The sequence below is a fragment of the Sarcophilus harrisii genome, chromosome 2 (genome assembly GCF_902635505.1).
Source record: "Sarcophilus harrisii chromosome 2, mSarHar1.11, whole genome shotgun sequence".
NCBI classification, from domain to species: domain Eukaryota; kingdom Metazoa; phylum Chordata; class Mammalia; order Dasyuromorphia; family Dasyuridae; genus Sarcophilus; species Sarcophilus harrisii.
The window spans coordinates 203,404,815-203,426,365 of record NC_045427.1 but is presented as its reverse complement, the minus strand read 5'-3'; the positions used below and the strand labels follow the sequence as shown (position 1 = coordinate 203,426,365).

Sequence of the window (21,551 nt, the reverse complement as noted above, 5' to 3'; positions counted from 1 at the left end):
GGAAGGCAAATCAGAACAAAAGGGAACAAACATGAGAAAGAAAAATCAAACCAAAAAAAGGTGAAAATAGCATGTTTCGATCTGCATTCAGTTTTCATAGTTCTTCTGGCTACATATGACATTTTCCATCCTAAGTATATAGAAATTGTTTTGGATCACTACATTGCTGAGAAGAGTTAAGTCTGTCATCATCATTTAATCTTGCTCTTACTGTGTTGTACAGTGTTCTCCTGTTTTTGCTTACTTCACTCAGCATCAGTTCTTGTAAGTTTTTCCAGACTTTTCTGAAATAAACCTGTTCATCATTTCTTTCACAACAGTAATATTCCATTACATTCAAATAGCATTAATCAGTCAGTCCCTGATTGATGGACATCCTCCTCTCCATTTCCAATACCTTACTGCCACAAAAGAGCTGCTACAAACATTTTTACACATATGAGTCCTTTCCCCTCTTTTATGATCTCTTTTGGATACAGACGCAGTAGTGACACTGCTGGATCAAAGAGTATGCAGTTTGATTATTTTGTTTCCTCACTGCCTACTCTATTATCTTCCATTTCTTTTTCTTCTCTTATTGATAAAGCTAACATTTCTAGTACAATATTGAATAATAGTGGTGATAATGGGCATCTTTGTTTCATTCCTAATCTTATTGGGAATACTTCTAACTTATTCCCATTACATATGATGCTTGCTGATGGTTTTAGAAGGTTGCTGCTTATTATTTTTAGGAAAGCTCTCTAGTGTTTTTATTAGGGATTGGTATGATATTTTTTCAGATGTTTTTCTGTATTTACTGAGATAATCATATGATTTCTGTTAGTTTTGTTATTGATATGGTCAATAATGCTGATGATGTTTCTAATATTGAACAATCTTTGTATTCCTGATATAAATCCCACTTGTTAATGGTGTATTATCTTAGTGATAAGTTGCTGTAATCTCTTTGCTAATATTTTATTTAAGATTTTTGTATCAATATTTATTAGGGAAATTGGTCTATAATTTTATTTCTCTGTTTTGGCCCTTCTTGATTTAGGTGTCAGCACCATATCTGTGTCATGAAAGGAATTTGATAGTACTCCTTCTTCCCCCTTTTTTCTAAATATTTTATATAATATTGGAATTAATTGTTCTTTAAATATTTGGTAGAATTCACTTGTAAATTCACCTGGCCCTGGAGATTTTTTTCTTAGGGAATTCATTGATGGCTTGTTCAGTTTCTTTTTCTAAAATGGTACTGTTTAAGTATTTAATTTCTTCTTCTGTTAATCTGGACAGTTTATATTTTAGCAAATGTTCATCCGTTTCAATTAGATTATAAGATTTATTGGCTGATAGGCAAAGTAGCTCCTAATTATTGCTTCAATTTCCTCTTCATTAATTCACCCTTTTCATTTTCAATACTGGTAATTTGGTTTTCTTCTTTACTTTTTTTAATCAAATTAATCAAAGGTTTATCTGTTTTGTTATTTTTTTCATAAAACCAACTCTTAGTTTTATTTATTAGTTCAATAATTTTCTTACTTTCAATTTTATTAATCTCTTCTTTAACTTTTAAAATATCTAATTTGAAACTGGGAAAACATTTTTACAGTTAAATGTTCTGATAAAGGCCTCATTTCCAAAATATATAGAGAATTGACTCTAGTTTATAAGAAATCAAGCCATTCTCCAATTGATAAATGGTCAAAGGATATGGACAGACAATTCTCAGATGAAGAAATTGAAACTATTTCTAGCCATATGAAAAGACGATCCAAGTCATTATTAATCAGAGAAATGCAAATTAAGACAACTTTGAGATACCACTACATACCTGTCAGATTGGCTAGAATGACAGGGAAAGATAATGCGGAATGTTGGAGGGGATGTGGGAAAACTGGGACACTGATACATTGTTGGTGGAATTGTGAATACATCCAGCCACAATTTCACCAACAATTTAGAACTATGCTCAAAAAGTTATCAAACTATGCATACCCTTTGATCCAGCAGTGTTACTACTGGGCTTATATCCCAAAGAGATTTTAAAGAAGGGAAAGAGACCTGTATGTGCAAGAATGTTTGTGGCAGCCCCCTTTGTAGTGGCCAGAAACTGGAAATAGAGTGGATGACCATCAATTGGAGAATGGTTGAATAAATTGTGTATGTGAATATTATGGAATATTATTGTTCTGTAAGAAATGACCAGCAGGATGATTTCAGAAAGGCCTGGAGAGACATGAACTGATGCTGGGTGAAATGAGCAGGACTAGGAGATCATTATATATTTCAACAATACCATATGATGATCAATTCTGATGGATGTGGCCCTCTTCATCAATGAGATGAACTAAATCAGTTCCAATAGAGCAGTAATGAATTGAATCAGCTACACCCAGCAAAAGAACTCTGGGAGATGGCTATGAACCACTACATAGAATTCCCATCCCTCTATTTTTGTCCACCTGCATTTTTGTTTTCCTTCACAGGTTAATTGTATACTATTTCAAAGTCCAATTCTTTTTGTGCAGCAAAATAACTGTATGGACATGTATACATATATTGTATTTAACATATACATATATGTATTTAACATATACATATATGTAACAAATACATATATGTATTTAACATATACATATTTAACATGTATTGGTTTACCTGCTATCTGGGGGAGAGGGTGGCAGGGAAGGAAGGGAAAAATTGGAACAAAAGGTTTTGCAATTGTCAATGCTGAAAAATTTCCCATGCATATGTTTTGTAAATAAAAAAACTATAATTAAAAAATATATATCTAATTTGGCATTTAAGTGGGGGGTTTTGAGTTTTTCTTTTTTTAGATGTTTTAGTTCTATGGCCAATTCATTGATTTCCTCTTTCTGTATTTTATTCATGTAAGCATCTGGAAATATAAAGTTTCCCCTAAGGGAAACTTATGCATCGCATAAGTTTTGGTATGTTGTCCCATTATTGTAATTTTCTTAAGATGAAATGATTGCTTCTATGATTTGTTGTTTGAACCCCCTAATCTTTAGGATTAGATTATTTAGTTTCCAGTTGATTTTTGGTCTATTTTTTCCATGACCTTTTATTGCTTGTAATTTTTATTTCATCATGATCTGAAAAAGATGCCTTTAATCTTTCTGCATTTGATTGGGAGGTTTTTAAGCACTAATATATGGTCACTTTTTGCGTAATTGCCCTGTATCACTAAGAAAAAGGTATGTTTCTTTTTTTATCTCCATTCAGTTTCTCCAGAGGTCTGTCATACCTAACTTCCAAAATTCTACTCAATTCTTTAATGTTTTTTTTCTTGTTTATTTATCTACTTCTGAGCAAAGGAGATTGAAGTCCCCCATTAGTATACTTTTGCTATCCATTTCTTCCTGCAACTCATGTTATTCTGCTTAGGGCATATATGTTTTGTATTGATGTTACTTCATTATCCATGTTATCCTTTAGCAAGATGTAGTTTCTTTCCTTATCTCTTTTATATTAGATTTATTTTTCTTCTCTTTTATCTGAATGACATTTGCTACTGCTACTTTTTTTTTTTTTTTTTACTTCAGCTGAAATGTAATATATTTTGCTCCAATCTTTTACCTTCATTTTAGATATGTGTCTCTCCTTCAAATGTGTTTCTTATAAGCAACATATTGTAGGGTTCTGGCTTTTATCTGCTTCTGTTTTATGAGAGAGTTCATTCTATTGACATTCATAGTTATGATTACTAACTCTGTATTTCCCTCCATCCTATTTTCTCTCATTTATATTTTTCTTTCTTCTTTCATCCTTTCCCTTCTCATGAGTATTTTGCTTCTGACTCCCTTCTTTCTCAATCTGCCCCCCTCCCTTACTTTCTTGCATCTTTCTTCTACTTTTCTGCTCCTTTCTATCAGCCTTCCCTTTCCCCTATTCTTTCCCCTTTCTCCTTTTACTTCTTTAAAGGGTAAGATGAATTTCTGTACCCAACAAGGTGTGTAGTTATTTCTTCTTTGAGTCAAATACAATGAGATTAATGTTCAAACAATGCCACTCTCAGTTTCTTTTTTTTCCCTCTACTGGTAAAAGATCTTTTGTGCTTTGTGTGATCTAATTTGCCCCATTTTACCTCCCCCTTTTTTTCCCCGTAAAATTCTTTTTCTATCCTTTCATTTCTCTTTTATATTATCACATCAAAGTCAAATTATACCCATACTCTGTTTATGTATATCCCTTCTAATTGACATAACAAAGATATAGTACTCAAGAGTTGTAAGTATCATCTTCCCTTATAGGATATAAATGGATTAACCTTTAAATAATATATTTTTTTCTTTCCTGTGTACTTTTTTATGCTTCTCTTGTATTTGAAAATCAGATTTTTCTATTTAGCTCTGGTCTTTTCATCAGAAATGATAGAAAATCACCTATTTCATTGAATATCCATCTTTTCCCCTGAAAGATAATGGTCAGTTTTGCTGAGTAATTGATTCTTGGTTGCAGTTTTAAGCTCTGCTGCTTTCTGGAATATCATATTCCAGGAATATGGAAGATACTAGGTCTTGTATAATCCTGACTGTGGCTTCTTCGTATTTTATTTTTTTCTTTATGCTGCTTGCAGTATTATCTCCTTGAATTGATAATTTTGGAATTTAGCAATAATGTTCCTTCAAGTTTTCATTTTGGGGTTTCTTTTTAAGGCATGATCAGTGGATTATTTCAATGACTCATTTACCCTCTGCTTCTAGTATATTAAGGCAGTTTTCCTTGATGATTTCTTGAAAGCTGTTTTTTTTTTTTTTTGATCATGGTTTTCAGTGGTCCAAAATTCTTAAATTATCTCTCCTGAATATATTTTTCAGATTTATTCTTTTTCTAATGAGGTATTTAGCTTTTTTCTATTTTTTTATTTTTTAAATTTTGTTTGATTCTTGATGTCTCATTGATTCATTTGCTTCCATTTCTCCAATTATAATTTTTAATGAATTATTTTCTTGATTTAGCTTTTTTAAAAAAATATCCTTTTACTTTGACAATTCTGTTTGAAAGAAATTTTTTGTTGAATGTTTTTTCCCCTATTTTATTTATTCTGTTGTTTAAGGAGTTGTTTTCTTCAGTATATATTTTTCCGTTTCACTAAATCTATTTTTTGTTTATGTATATGTATACCTATGTGTATATGTGTGTGTGTATGCACATACATAATTTAAAAAATGTTTCCAGTTCCATGTAAAACAAATTTTTTACATTTGTTTTTAAAACTTTGAGTTCCAGATTCTCTCTCTTCCTCCTTCTCCCCTCCCCACTGAGATGGCAAATGTTAAATTATGCAAAACATTTCCATAAAAGTCACGTTGCTAAAGAAAACATAGAACTTCCCCCCCCCAAAAAAAAAAAAAAAAAAAGCTTTAAGAAAAATAAGTTGAAGGATAATTTCAGAAAGGCCTGGAGAGACTTACACGAACTGATGCTGAGTGAAATGAGCAGGACCAGGAGATCATTATATACTTCAACAACAATACTATATGATGACCAGTTCTGATGGACCAGGCCATCCTCAGCAACGAGATCAACCAAATCATTTCTAATGGAGCAGTAATGAACTGAACTAGCTATGCCCAGAAAAAGAACACTGGGAGATGACTAAAAACCATTACATTGAATTCCCAATCCCTATATTTATGCACACCTGCATTTTTGATTTCCTTCACAAGCTAATTGTACAATATTTCAGAGTCTGATTCTTTTGTACAGCAAAATAACGTTTTGGTCAGGTATACTTATTGTGTATCTAATTTATATTTTAATATATTTAACATCTACTGGTCATCCTGCCATCTAGGGGAGGAGGTGGGGGGGGGGTAAGAGGTGAAAAATTGGAACAAGAGGTATGGCAATTGTTAATGCTGTAAAGTTACCCATGTATATATCCTGTAAATAAAAGGCTATTAAATTAAAAAAAAAAAAAAAGATTATCCATGCCTGTATCTTGAAAATAAAAACTTTAATAAAAAGTTTTTTAAAAAGGAAAAAAAAAATAAGTTGAAAAAAGCATGATTCAATGTGTATTCATTCCACAATAAATTCATTCTCTGCATATGGATAGCATTTTTATTTTTTTTTAATTTTTATTTTTATTATAGCTTTTTATTTACAAGATATATACATGGATAATTTTTCAGCATTGACCCTTGCAAAATCTTATGTTGCAACTTTTCCCCTCCTTCTCCTCACTCCCTCCCCTAGATGGCAGGCAGACCGATACATGTTAAGTATGTTAAAGTATATGTTAAACACAATATACATATACATATACACTTATTTTTCTGCACAATAAAAATCGGACTTAGAAATAAGATAAAAATAACCTGAGAAGGAAATCAAAAATGAAAGTGGACAAAAAACCGGGGGAGTGGAAGTACTATGTTGTGGTTCACTGGGTATAGCTGGTTCTCTTCATAATTGAACAGATGGAACTGATTTGGTTCATCTTTTAGGGAGAAGTTTAGAGAAGTTCTAAGTTCTAATTGTCCATCAGAATTGATCATCATATATAATATTGTTGTTGAAGTGTATAATCTCCTGGTTCTGCTCATTTCACTCAGCATCAGTTCATGTAGGTCTCTCCAGGTCTTTCTGAAATCATCCTGCTGGGTCATTTCTTTTTTCTTTCTTTTTTTTTTTTTTTTTTTTAATAGCCTTTTATTTACAGGTTATATGCATGGGTAACTTTACAGCATTAACAATTGCCAAACCTCTTGTTCCAATTTTTCACCTCTTACCCCCCCACCCCCTCCCCTAGATGGCAGGGTGACCAGTAGAGGTTAAATACATTAAAATATAAATTAGATACACAATAAGTATGCATGACCAAAACATTATTTTGCTGTATAAAAAGAATCAGACTCTGAAATATTGTACAATTAGCTTGTGAAGGAAATCAAAAATGCAGGTGGGCATAAATATAGGGATTGGGAATTCAATGTAATGGTTTTAGTCATCTCCCAGAGTTCTTTCTCTGAAGTAGCTAGTTCAGTTCATTACTGCTCCATTGGAAATGATTTGGTTGATCTCGTTGCTGAGGATGGCCAGGTCCATCAAAACTGGTCATCATATAGTATTGTTGTTGAAGTATATAATGATCTCCTGGTCCTGCTCATTTCACTCAGCATCAGTTCGTGTAAGTCTCTCCAGGCCTTTCTGAAATCATCCTATTGGTCATTTCTTACAGAACAGTAATATTCCATAATATTCATATACCACAATTTATTCAGCCATTCTCCAATTGATGGACATCCATTCAGTTTCCAGTTTCTAGCCACTACAAAAAGGACTGCCACAAACATTCGTGCACATACAAATCCCTTTCCCTTCTTTATAATCTCTTTGGGATATAAGCCCAGTAGTAACACTGCTGGATCAAAGGGTATGTACAGTTTGATAATTTTTTGAGCATAGTTCCAAATTGCAGAGCATATATAATTTTAGATTTTCTTCAAAGAGTAGTTCCTGAAAAAAGAGAAAAATTCCAGGAAGAAACTGACACTTAATATTTTTCCAGTTGGTTAGATCTGACTTTGTGGGGAAAGCATTTGTAGTTTTGCTGATATAGTTCCTGATTTTCCCTTGGCAGATAGATTCCCAAATATTTTATACTATTGGCAATTATTTTAAATGGAATTTCCCTTTGTATCTCATGTTGGGTTTTGTTAGTGATAAACAAAAATGCTGATGATTTATGTGGATTTATTTTGTATTCTGCAACTGAAAGTTGTGGATTATTTCTAATAGCTTTTTAGTAGAATCTCTGGGGTTCTCTTAAGTATACCATCATATCATCAGCAAAGAGTGATAATTTGGTTTCCTCATTACCTACACTAATTTCTTTAATATCTTTCTCAACTCTTGTTGCTGTAGCTGGGATTTCTAATACAATATTGGATAGTAATGATGATAGTGGGTAATCTTGTTTCACTCCTGATCTTACTGAGAAAGGTTCTAGTTTATCCCCATTACACATGATGCTTATTCACAGTTTTAAATAGATGCTATTGTCTATTTTAAGGAAAAGTCCATTTATTCCTATACTCTCAAGTGTTTTTAATAGGAATGGGTGTTGGATTTTATAAAATGCTTTTTCTGAATCTATTAAGATGATCATATGGTTTTTGTTAATTTGGTTACTGATATAGTAAATTATCTTGTTTTCTAATATTGAATACCCCATTCTTGGTAAAAATCCATTTGGTCATGGTTATTATCCTGGGGATGATTTTCTTAATCTTTGCTAATATTTTTTTAAGATTTTGCATCAATATTCATTAAGGGATTGGTCAATAATTTTCTTTCTTTTTTTCAACCTACCTGGTTTAGTTTTAAATCATATCTGTGTCATAAAAGGAATTTGGTAGGATGCCTTCATTCCCTATTTTTTCAAATAGTTTATATAACATTGGAGTTGATTGTTCTTTAAATGTTTGGTAAAATTCACATGTGGTCCTGGGGAGGTTTCTTAGGGAGTTGATTAATAGTTTGTTCTATTTCATATGGGACTATTTAAGCAATGGATTTCCTCCTCTGTTAATCTGGACAGCCTATATTTTTGAAGATAGTCATCCATTTCACTTAGGTTATCAAATTTTTAGATTGTTGAAAAGTAACTCCTTTTTTAAATTCCTCTTCATTGATGGAAAGTTCTCCCTTTTCATTTTTAAGACTAACAATTTGATTTCCCTCTTTCCTTTTTCTAATCAAATTTACCAAAGGTTTATCTATTTTGTTGGTTTTTTCATAAAACCAACTCTTAGTTTTATTTATTAATTCAATAGTTTTTTTTTTACTTTCAATTTTATTTATTTCTTTTTAATTTTACAATTTCAAGTTTATTTGATTGGGGTTTTTTAATTTGTTTTTTCTCCTTTTGTTTGGCCCAATTCATTGTTCTTCTCTTTCTTATTTTATTCAAGTGTCAGAGAATAAAATTTCTCCTTATTACCATTTGACTGCATCCCAACATTTTGGATGTTGTCTCATTTTTTTCATTCTTTATTAAATTTTAATTGTTCATGTTTCTTTTTACTTCATTCTTTAGGGAGATTATTTATTCAATTACTTTTGATCTATTTACCCCAACTTTTTTTGAATGTGTTTTTTATCATGATCTGAAAAAGAAGTTTTACTATTTCTGCCTTTCTACATTTAATTTCAGAGCCTAATATATGGCCAATTTTTATATAGGTTCCATGAAAGTGCACTTGAGGTCTTTATGTCCTAATATATGGTCAATTTTTATATAGGTTCCATGAACTGCTGAAAAGAAAATATCCTTTCTGTTCCATTCTTTTCTCAAAAATCCTTACTAACTTTTCTTTCTATTTACCCTTTAATTTTTCTTATTTTTTTTGTGGTTTGATTTATCTAATTTGAGGTGCAAGGTTGAGATCTCCACTATTATAGTTTTGCTGTCGTTTCTTCCAAACTCTCTTAACTTCTCCAGGAATTTAGATGCTATACCATGGTGCAATATGTTTAGTATTGATTTGCTTCATTGTTTCTACCCCTTTGCAAGATATAATTTCCTTTTTTTTTTTTAATTAGGTCAATTTTGCTTTTGTTTAAGGATGGCTACCCTATTTTCTTACTTCGCCACCTTTCTTGTATGTATCACCTCTTTAAATGTTTTTTTAAAAAATATTGTAGGATTTTGACTTTTGATCCAGTGTACTATCTGTCTCCACTTTATGGAAGAGTTCATCCCTTTCACATTTATGGTTAAAACTACTAATTCTGTATTTCATGCCATCTTATTATCCCCAGATTATACTTTTCTTTTTCTTTCCCTTCTTACCCTCCTCCCCAGTATTGACCTTTTGGGCACCACTTGCCTCATGCAGCTCTCCCTCTTTAGAATCCCAACCCCACATGAATCCCTCCCCCTTTCTTATACCTTTCCTTTATTTATTCTATTTAGCCTACTCTTTTCGTTTTTCCTTTCCCTCTCCCACTTTTTAATGAGGTGAGAGAAGTTTCTGTATAAACGAAATATGTCTACTATTTTCTCTTTGAACAAAATCTGATGAGAGTAAAATTCACACAATGTTCCTCCCCCTCCTTTATTTCCCTCAGATAGGTTTCCTTTGCCTCTTTGTAAGTTGTAATTTCCCTCTTTTTATCTCCACTTTTCCCTTTTCCTGATATAATCCTCTTTCCACTTCTAATTCCCTTTAAAAAAATATTATAACAGTAAAATCAGATTATACACATGCTCTTTATGTATGCCCATAACAGAAATATAGTTCTCAGGAATTCTTTTTATCTTTTTATGTTTCTCTTGAGTCCTATATCTGGAGGTCAAATTTTTTGTTTAGCTCTGGTTTTTTCATTAGGAATAAATGGAATTCACCTGTTACATTGAATGTTCATCTTTCTTCTCTGGAAGAAAATGCTCAGCTTAGCTAAGTAGTTTATTCCTGGCTGCATTCCAAGTTCTTTTGCCTTTCAGAATATCAGATTCCAGGTCCTTCGATCTTTTAATGTGGAAGCAGCTAGATCCTGAATGATCCTTATTGTGGCTCTTCGGTATTTGAATTGTTTTCTGGCTGCTTGCAATATTTTTTCCTTAGTCTGATAGTTCTGATGATTTCCTGAAAAATAGTGTCTAGGTTCTTTTTTTCATCATGGTTTTCAGAGAGTCCAATAATCCTTAGATTATCTCTCCTAGATCAATTTTCCAGGTCTGTTGTTTTTCCAAGTAGATATTTAACATTTTTTTCTATTTTTTCATTTTTTGGTTTTGCTTGATTGATTCTTGATGCCTCAACAAATCATTCATTTCCATTTGTTCAGTTCTGATTTTTATGAGTTATTTTCTTTATTAACTTTTTAAAATTCTTTTTGTATATGTCCAATTGAGTTTTGAAATGAGTTGTTTTGCTCTATGGAATTTTTTTTCATTTCACTATATTTTTTAATGAGTTATTTTCTTTTTCCAATCACCAGTCCTACTTTCCTGGGAATTCTTTATCTTTTCCAAATCACAAATTCTGTTTCCCTGGAAGTTCTTTACCTTTTCCAGTTCACATTTCAGGAAGTTGCTTTCTTTTTCCACTTTATCAAATCTTTCTTTTAATGAGTTATATGCCTTTTCCATACTCTCTTGCTGAGCTTCTCTTTCCTTTTCCAATTTTTTTTCTAGCTCTCTTTTAAGATCTTTTATAATTTCTTATAGGCAAGCCTTGTGTGATGGGGATTAGGTTATATCCCCCTTTGAGGATTTGTCTGGATACTGTCGCTATTAGTCTCCTCAGATTTGGAAATCTGCTCTCTTTCTGTATAGAAGCTATCTATAGTTAGAGCTCACTTTGCTTTTTAATTCCTTTTTTTAAAAAGCCCTTGGTGTCTGCCTCAGAGCAAGGAGGTTCCCAGCTTCCTCTACAGAACAGGAGTAGATGGACAGTAGCTGTCCTGTGAATGGACTGGGAAAAGTAGCAGAACTGTGAAAGTGACACTGCCCTGGGAAGAGCCCTGGCCAGCAAAAGTGCTACTGCCCTGGGCAGAGCTCCCGCTGTGTAGGAAGTGTGGGTGCCCTGGGGCAGAGTCCCTCGCTACGGAATGTGGCTATGCAGTTGCGCTGTGGTTGTACTGAGTCACTCCCAGTGCTGGGTGGGTGTGGCCAGGTTCTGTGAAACTCTGACATTTTGGGGTACACTCTACCTTTAGCGTTTGTGTAACTTCTCTGCTGATCTACTGCTTTGCAGCCAAAGCCGAGCAGCCAACCTGTGGTAGAGTCCTCCCTGCAAATTCTCTGCCCCTGGAGACTGTACCCCACCCCTGGTCTGTTCAGCATGTGCTAGCCTCCATTTTCTGCCCTCCTGCATGCATTGGCCTCTTCCTGCCTGATCAAAACAAACCTTGTCTGGTGATCTTCCAGATTATCTTCTGCTGGTAATTTGTTGTACTCCCAATATTTGTGGATTCTACCAGTCAAGCACTATTTCAGAGGCAGAATTTGGTAATCAGTAGTGAGGGTAGAAGAGAGCTCAGAATGAAGCATGTGTCCTCTCCACCATCTTAGCTCCGCCTATCGATAGCATTTTTCATAAGTCCTTCAGAGTAGTCTTGGATCATTTTACTGCTAAGAATAGTAAAGGCATGCACAATTGAACATCTCATAACATCATCATTACTTTGTACATAGTACATTTCATTATATATTGCATTCCTGGAGGAATTTCCAGAATCCTGCTCATCACCAAATCTGTTTTTTTAGAAGTTATTTTCTTCATTCAGTTTTTGTGCTTCCTTTCCAATCTGTTGTTTTTTTCCAAGATGTTGATTTTTCCCCCCATAATTCTCCTGCATAGCTCTCATTTCTTTACCGAATTTTTCTTCTACCTCTCTTACTTGATTTTTAAATTCTTTTTTGAGTCCTTCCAGGAGAATCTGTTGAGCTTGAGACTAATTTATATCTCCCTTTGAGGCTTCACGTATAGACATTTTGCCATTACTCACCTCTTCTGAGTTTGTCTTCTGAATTCCCCTGTCACCCCAGTAGTTTTCTATAGTCAGGGCTCTTTTTGCTCTTTTGTTCATTTTTAAAAGGTGATCTCTGCTCTTAGGACACAGGAAGACTGTCCCAGCCTTCTTTTGCAAAGGTATGGGATCTCTCACTAGCTTTCCCATTGTCCTGGTTTGGCCTGGCCTACTATACCCTGTCAGTTGTGCTGGAGTTTAAGAGCTCAAAATTTATTTTGTGTGGGTGAGTTAGCAGTCTCACAGCTGTCTTCCTGAACCACAAGCTGATTCTGTCAGTATAGAAGGGCCTTTTCTGCTGCTCTGTACTTTGGTTAAGAACTATTGCTAGATTCCCTGTGCTGTGCCTGCTCTGTGCCACATTTACCCAAATGAAACTGATCTTTCCTGAAATCTTTTCCTGAAATCCTTCCAAGATATCTTGAACAGGAAAATTGTTTCAATCTGAATTTTTGTGGATTCTGTCGCTCTAGAATCCATTTAGAATGCAGTTTCCAAGGGCAACTGGACAAAACTCAGGTAATTTCCTGGCTTCTCTCAACTGTCTTTGCTCCACCCCTTATTATTTTTACTATGATAATACTGGTTATGCTCATTTTTCTTTTCCTGAGTTGATTTCATACAAATCTTAACAATTTTTTTTTTCTGAAAACCATCTCCTTCATCATTTGTATTTCATCACATTCATGTACAAGAATTTTGTTCAGCCCCTCCTTAATTGATGAATGTTACTTTAGTTTCTAATCCTTTACATTTGCAAAAAACAAAAACAAAAACAAAAACAAAACAAAACAAAAAACTGCTATGAGTATTTTGGTAGATACTGGTCCTTTTTTTCCTTTTTAAAATTAGATATAGACCTGCTTTTTAGAATGTTTGGACCAGTTTGCCCTTTTGCCACCTGTTAAATAAAGTCTCTATATTCACATAGCTTTCCCAATATTTATCATTTTCCCTTTTTTTTTGGGGGGGGGGGTCATCATTGACAATCTGATTAATGTGCCTCAGAATTGTTTTAGTTTTTATTTTTCCAATTAGAAGTGATTTAAAGCATTTTTTGCATATGTTATTGATAACTTGAATTTCTTCCTCTGCAAAGGCTAGCTCATACTTATTGACCATTTTTTTGATTGGGAAATGGCTCTCATTCTTATAAATTTGATTCATTTCCCTATATATATTTTAGAAATGAATGCTTTGTCTAGAAACTTACTATGAATTTTTTTTTTTTTGCATTTTCCTGCTTTTCTTCTAATTGTAGGGGCATTGGTTTTGTTTGTGCTAAAACTCAAAATTTATTTAAAATGTGTGCATCAGTATTCATTAAAGAAATCTATAGTTTTTTCTTTTTTACTCTTTCTTGTTTTAAGGATTAAATATGTTTTTATGTTACACAAATGATTACATAGGATCCCTTTAACTATTTTTTAAAAGAGTTTATGTTGTTGAAGAACAGTTAGTTGATTTTTAAATATTTGGTAGAATTCACTTGGAAATCCATCTGCTTCTGAATTTTTTCTTTGGAAATTGATTTATATGTGAGAGAATTTCTTTTTCTATTAAAAGGTTATTTAAATATTTTATTTCCTGTTCTGTTAACCTGGACAATTTTTGCTTTTGTAAATATTCATCCATGTCATTTAGATTTTCATTTTTATTGACATATAACTGGTCAAAATAACTGGTTTAGTTTCTTCTTCATTGATTATGAATTCACCTTCATTTTTGATACTGATAATTTGATTTTTTAAAAAATTCAAATTAGCTAATGATTTTTCTATTTTGTTAGGTTTTTTTTTTTTTGAAACTACCTGCTAGTTCTGCTTATTAGTTCATTTTTTTTAAATGTTTAATCTTATTGATCTCCTTTGATTTTCAGTTTTTCTTTTTTGGCATTTATTTGTGGAAGGTTATTTGTTGATTTTGCAGGTTTTTTTTTTTTTTTTTTTTTGATTGATGCTCAATTCATTGATGTAATTTTTCTCTCTTTTATTGCTAAAGATATTTGGGGATATAAATTTCCTCAAAGTGTTGTCTTGAATGGATCCCAAATTTTGCAATGTTGTTTCATTGATGTTATCTTTAATAAAATTATTGTTTCTAAACTTTGTTCTTTGACTCACTCATTTTTTAGGATTAAGTTATTCAATTTTCAGTTAGTTCTTAATCTTTACTTCAAAAGCTCTTTACTGAATTTAATGTTTATTACATTATGGTAATACACAATACATATAATGATTTTCCTTTTCTACAGTTTTCTGAGGTTTTTATTCCTTAGTACATGCTAGGATAGGTCTTTACCTTTCTGTTTTCACTTAGTATACTTCAGAGACTTATCATATCTAATTTTTCAAAAATTTTATTTAGGTTTTTAACTTGTTTTTTTGTTTAGATTTATTTAGATGTAAGAGAGTAAAACTGAGGTACTCAACTATTTCAGTTTTACTGTCTATTTTGTCTTAAATTAAATTTTCCTTTTAGAATTTAAATTCTATGTCATTTGCTGTGCACACACACACACACACACACATACATTTTATATTGCTCTTCATTTATTATTGTGTCTTTTAGCAAAATGTCATTCTCTTGTTTATCTCTTTCAATTAAGTCTATTTTTGCTTTTGTTTTGTGATAATGACTGCTATTTCAGAGTCCTCCCTTTTTATTTAATTTCAGCTGAAACATGAACATTTCTACTCATGCTCCTTATTTTAATTTTCTATATCCTTCTATTTTAAGTGTGTTTTTTGTGTACAACATATTATTGGATTCGGGTTTCTAATCTGTTTTATCCTTTTTTGTTTTATTAGTGAGTTCCATTCACATTCATGTTATGATTGTTAACTGTGTTTTTTCCTTTTTGTTCTAATTTCTTATGTTTCCTTCTCTATTCGCTATGTTTCCCTTGCTCTATCTTTAAGAGTCTCTTGCTTCTGACTGCTTTCTCCCTTAATAAATCAATCTCTCTTATTCTTCCCTTTCTCATAATTCTTTTCCAACCCATTTCCCTTTTGGGTAACTGTATATATCTATAGACTTCCTTCCTTTAACAAATTCAGATGTAAGACTCAAGTGTTGTTCACTCCCACTTAAAGTTCTCTCTTTGTATAAACTCTTCTTTGTGCATCCCATTTATGTGAGATTTCCCTTATTCTTCATTTTCTTTTACTCTTCTTTCAGTGCATACTATTTCCCTGCCCTTACAATTGTTATTTTATGATTGTCAAAATATATCAGTCACTTTTAGACCTTTTTTCTGATTAGTCTCTCTATGACTCCCCTGATGATGATGATGATAAAGTTCTGAGGATCTGTATTTGTCATCTCTCCATTCAAGTATGTAATCTGATTAACCTTATTTATAGGCTCTTATGATTGCTTACTTATGTTTACCATTTTTTTCCTTTTCTTAATTCATGTGTTTATATGTTGAATTTCTACTTACCTCTAGTCTCTTCATTAGTAATGCTTGGAATACCTCTGTTTTATTTAAAATTCATTTTTTCCTGTGAGCTTATACTCAGTTTTCTTGCATAAATTATTATTGATTCTGAGTCTAGATTCTTTGTCTTCAGAAATCTCATCCTAAACATCTCTTTGTAGTGATGGCTGCTAAGATTTGGGTAATTTAGATTGTGGCTCCTTGCTTTAATTCTTTTTTTTTTTTTGCTGGTTTACAGAATTTTTTTCCTTGACCTGGAAACTGTATTTTGGTTGTAATATTCTTGGGAGTTTTTATTTTGGAATTTCTTTCAGCAGGTGACTGGTGGATTTTTAAATTTTTATTTGGGCGGGTTTTTTGGGTTTTTTTGTTTTTTATATTTTAAAATATACCTACATTTTAAGAAAATGTCCATGCTTTTCTGGCTGTCCAGTGATTCTTAAGTTATTTCATCTTTTTCTCCCTCTTTCTCATCCTCCCCCTTTTGTAAGACAGCAAGCAATTCAATATAGGTTAAATGTGTGCAGTTCTAAATATATTTCCATATTTGTCATACTGTACTGTAACTTCTCCAAATCAAAAGCACATCAAAAGAGGGGGAAAAAAACACAAGAAAGAAAAAAACAACCAGCAAACAAAACAATAACATCAAAAGTGAAAATACTATTAATACTATACTGTAACCCACATTCCGTCTCCATAGTTCTCTCTCTGGATGTAGATAGCACTTTCCATTCCAAGTCCATTGGAACTACCCTGAATCACCTCATTGTTGAAAAGAACCACTTATCACAGTTGATCATCACATAATCTTATTGCTTTTGTACAAAAATGTTTATAATAGCTGCTTGCTCAGGGCAAATAATTGTAAATTCAGGATATGCTGAATAAATTGTGGTATGTGATTATAATGGAATATTTTGTTCTATGGGAAAGGATGAGCATGATGCTCTCAGAAAAACCTGGAAAATCCTTTATGCACTCAACAAAGTGAAATATATCATGTACAAAGTAATAGAAGTGTGGGATAATCAGCTGTAAATGACTTTACTATTCTCAGTAATATAGCGAGTCATGACTATTCTGAAGGACTAATAATGAAAAATGTTGTCCATAGCCAGAGAAAGAATTGGTTGTGTTTGAATAAATATTGAATCATACTTTTTTTTTTAAACTTTATTTTTCTTAAAATTTTATTTTTGTGGGGGAGGAAATCTATGTTTTCTTTCATAATATGACTTTTAAGGAAATATTTCGCATAATTTCATATCTACCTTCTTGATAGGGGGTGAAGTTGGGTAGGAAGGGAAAGAATCTGAAACTCAAAGTTTTAAAAACATATGTCAATAATTGTTTTACATACAACTGGGGGAAATAAAAATATTAAATGATATCAATAATATTTTTTTTCCAATTACATGTAAAAGAATTTTTAACATTTATTTTAAAAACATTTTGATTTCCAAATTTTCTCCCGCTCTCCTTTACCACCAACTCCCTAAGATTGTAACAATTTGATATAGGTTATATATGTTCAGTCATCTAAAACATATTTCCATGGTAGTCATGTTGTGAGAAAAGAAACAGGCCAGAAAAGAAGAAACATAACAAAAATAAGGAAAATAAAAATAGGTTGTTTCTATCTATATTCATACTCATATCAGTTCTTTCTCTGGAAATGCATATTATTTTCCATCATGAATCCTTTGGAATTTTCTTGAATGATTTTATAGATGAGAATAACTAAGGGTTCCATATATGAGCATCATATAGTGTTGTTGTTATTGTGTACAATATTCTCTTGGCTCTGCTCACTTCACTTTGCATCAATTCTTACTGTAAGTTTTTCATGTAAGTCTTTCCAGGTTTTTTTTGAAATCACCCTACTAGTCATTTCTCTCTCTCTCTCTCTCTCTCTCTCTCTCTCTCTCTCTCTCTCTCACACACACACACACACATACACACACACACACACACACTTTTTCCTTTTTTGCTGAGGCAATTGGGGATAAGCGACTTGCCCAGGGTCACACAGTTAGCAAATGCTAAGTGTCTAAGACCAGATTTGAATTCTGGTCCTCCTGACTTCAGGACTGATGCTCTATCTACTGTGCCACCTAGTTGCCCCATGCTGGTCATTTTTTATATGCATTTGTATGGATAATGTATAGCTATCTCGTCGCTGGACCTATTTTTGAAGCCTTTATAGTTTGTTATAACCTGCTAAAGCTTGTTCTATATTTGTGTAGCCTTTAAGAACTTAGGGTCATTTCCACCCCATGATAGAGTGGGTGTTAAGAAATCAATTTAAAATATCCTAATATGCTATCCTAAATAGAATTAAATATGTTTTTATATGATTTCAGACCTGGTCTCTTCATTCACTTGCTTTAATAGTGGACTCTAGTGGGCCAATGTATCGTGGCTATGTTGAACCAACCTTGTCCCTAGTCCTTACATTATTATTGACAGTTCCACCTTCACATACAGAGGTTCATCAATGTTTGGGTCGATGTTTAGGTGCTATAATAACCACCGTTGGACCTGAACTGCAGGGTAAGTGCATTTCAAATTTTGATTTTAAAGAAAAAGACTATTAACCCCTCTTCAAAATTCTTGTTCTATAATCATGTTAATTTAAAGTTTCATAACTCCATTTCATGGAACACTGGTTTCTATTTAGTATCTTATTTTGAATGTAAATTGTTTCTAAATGTAAAATGAATCTCAGTCAAATCATAATGTGACAACTTTTTCTTAAGAGGGAAAGAGAAGTTTCTTGGAAAAAATTCTCACTCTTAATAAATGTGTAATCTTGGACCAGTCATTTTACCACAACCTCAATTTCTTTATTTTTGAAATAGGGTTAAGAGCAATACTTTCACAGGATTGTAAAGGTCAAATTTAATATATAAAATACTTTCTACATCTTAAAGTACTGATACATTTTAGCTATTATTATTAATAAATAATTTCTTTTAAATTCTTCTAAATAAATAAAAAAATTTCTTCTTTTTGAAAGAAAAGGTGCAAAGGAAAAAATGATTAAATATTTATTTTAAAGTTTATATAAGATAAATTGATAGGATTTAGTATAGTAATTTTTAGATCTTCACTTACAAGAATAATGTCAGTTATACATACATCAGAACAGTATAAAAAATAATAATTTCCCACGTAAGCCATTTTCATATATAAAACTGTTTTGCTTATATTAGATGGCTAAAAGGAACTCACTATTTCGAATTTAGTTTGGATTATTTTCTTTTGCATTATTTGTGATATATAATGACCTCTTTTACTCAATGTCTCTATAGACATTCCTTTTAACATTTATTGGGAAACTGAAATTTAGACTCAATATGCATCAGCAGTAGCATTAATTTTGTAGGCTATGAAGTTGAATAGCTTCTGGTACTCTTCAGATTTTTTCAAAGAGCATGGTAAACGTTTTTAAAAAAAATAGTACATTTTTTTCCAGAAGTTAAATCTAAGAGTAAATTTATTAAGCATCTAAACCAATAAATTAAAACTTTAAAAATATTAGATATTTTCTACACTTTAAAAAAAAGTTACCATCCCCAGTAAAATGGTTTGTCAGTTCCTTCATAATAAAATATATTTCTCCTTAATAATTTTTGTGATGAATCTAATAAAATTTATGTATTGTAAAATTTTTTCTCTTGTGTCTGGGATTAGGGAATGGAGCAACAATCTCAACAATCCGCTCTTCCTGTTTGGTTGGTTGTGCAATTACACAAGACCATTCAGATTCTCTTGTTCAGGCAGCTGCCATATCTTGCCTTCAACAACTACATATGTTTGCACCACGACATGTCAATCTATCTAGTCTGGTTCCCAGCCTTTGTGTAAGTATAAAATGTATTTGATTCACTTGTATTGGGAGTCCAAAATTTATTTATTAAGGAAAAAAAGTTTGATTCTCCTGATTTCTAAATTCTTGCTTAACATTCATGAGTTCACTTCTGGTACTTTTCTCACTTTCTAAACTCTTTGCCTTTTGGGAAATGTTTCAATTAATATCTCAACTCTTTGACTTGTTCTTTCCCTTTCCAGCCTCTGTTATTTCCTAAAACTCTGAAGAGTGGTTAGTTGTAGCATTCTACATTAAAAACTGGGAATTAGGTTTAGAATTTTATAGCTCTATTTCTGGTTTTTGACTAGCTATTATGTTATTTATAAATCTTTTCATTGTAATTAGAGAATACTGTATAATTGTGTGTCCAACATTGTTATATATATAATTTTAAGTAATGACCTTGAGATTTATTATACTAAAATAACAAAAATTATTATAAAGACTTTCAATTCCATTTCAAAAAACAAAATTTCAGTTAATTTTTTCTATATGATTTGAATTTTATACATTTTTAAAACATTTTCAAATTAGTTGACCATTGAACCTGGTGTAGGAAGATTATTTTGGCAACTATATGATGAATAAATTGGAGAGTGGAGAAATGGGAGACAAGGAGCCCTGTTAAGATATTCAAATGGTCTCAGGGAATGTTGATTAAGGCCTGAAGTAGAGTTCATGTTTGGTTGCTTGTGGAAGAGATTTCTTTTGGAAATAGAATCCATAGGAGATGGTAGCTCATTGGATAAAGGAAACGGCCAAGAGAATATAGAAAGTCAAAGATCACTAAAAAGATTGTATTCTTTCCGCACTCCTGAAAGAAGCCACAAAGGGACAAAATATTTAAAGATTTTACCCCTTCCTATTGTGGTTCTAGTTGTCTTTTGCCAACTACCCAGTGAGACATATGTTCGGTATCATTTTGGATAATGAAAAGACCGGGCATTAGGCTCTATAGTATTCATTTTTACTAGTCTTTGATTTTTTTCATCATTTACTATTCATGCTTTACATAACACACACACATGCATATACAAATGACGAATACAATTAATGAGCTTTAACCCCATTTTCTGGGTGAATTAATGAGATCATTCCTCTAGACTTGTATTCACATCTTTTTTTGTTTTGTTTTGTTTTTTAATGATCTGTCCTCTAGATTTCCTCTTGGTTATCTGGATCTTTTTCCACTAAAAGTTCTAATTTCTAAACTCACATTCAAATAGCATATAGTTGTGATTTGTTGAAGAAACCTATTTTCACCCTTATCGTAATTAACTTTTTATCAAAATGATATGATATGACTTGTCTGCCAAGTAACATTGACTAAAATGAAAAGACAGCTGAGTCAGTGAATTTTCATGACTTCCTTGTGTTTGGTCTTTAGTTTTTAATCAGGCTATGTAAGGCAATGATTGGTGGGTGGTAAAGACTAGTGAAATAACTAATATTAGCATTATAATTTAATTATTTTTTCTGACACTCTAGTATTTCCTTTTTTTTTTGGTTTCATTTATATTAAACTGATTCTTTTGAACATTAATTTATTCATTAACACAACTGTTATTTTTATGGTCACTTAAAGAATCATCATATTTGATCTCTAAAATGCTACTGAATGTTTTCTGCTATAATACTTAAAAATATATATTCCATAGTCTTAGAAAATGAGAATTTTTAATTTCTTCTCAGAATGAGTGTTTTATATACTATATTATGAATTCCCCAAAA

The 21,551-nt window shown here is 32.0% G+C and overlaps 1 protein-coding gene across 4 annotated transcripts in view; it reads left to right on the top strand.

Annotated features, from left to right (window-relative positions):
* HEATR5B (HEAT repeat containing 5B) overlaps positions 1-21,551 on the top strand; it is a 133,908-nt gene that overhangs the window by 59,234 nt on the left and 53,123 nt on the right. For all 4 annotated transcript variants that reach the window (XM_031951270.1, XM_031951271.1, XM_031951272.1 and 1 more), the window contains 2 exons: positions 18,310-18,499; positions 19,643-19,812. In XM_031951270.1, coding sequence (XP_031807130.1) covers positions 18,310-18,499; positions 19,643-19,812 — 360 coding nt within the window. The remainder of the gene's footprint in view (positions 1-18,309; positions 18,500-19,642; positions 19,813-21,551) is intronic.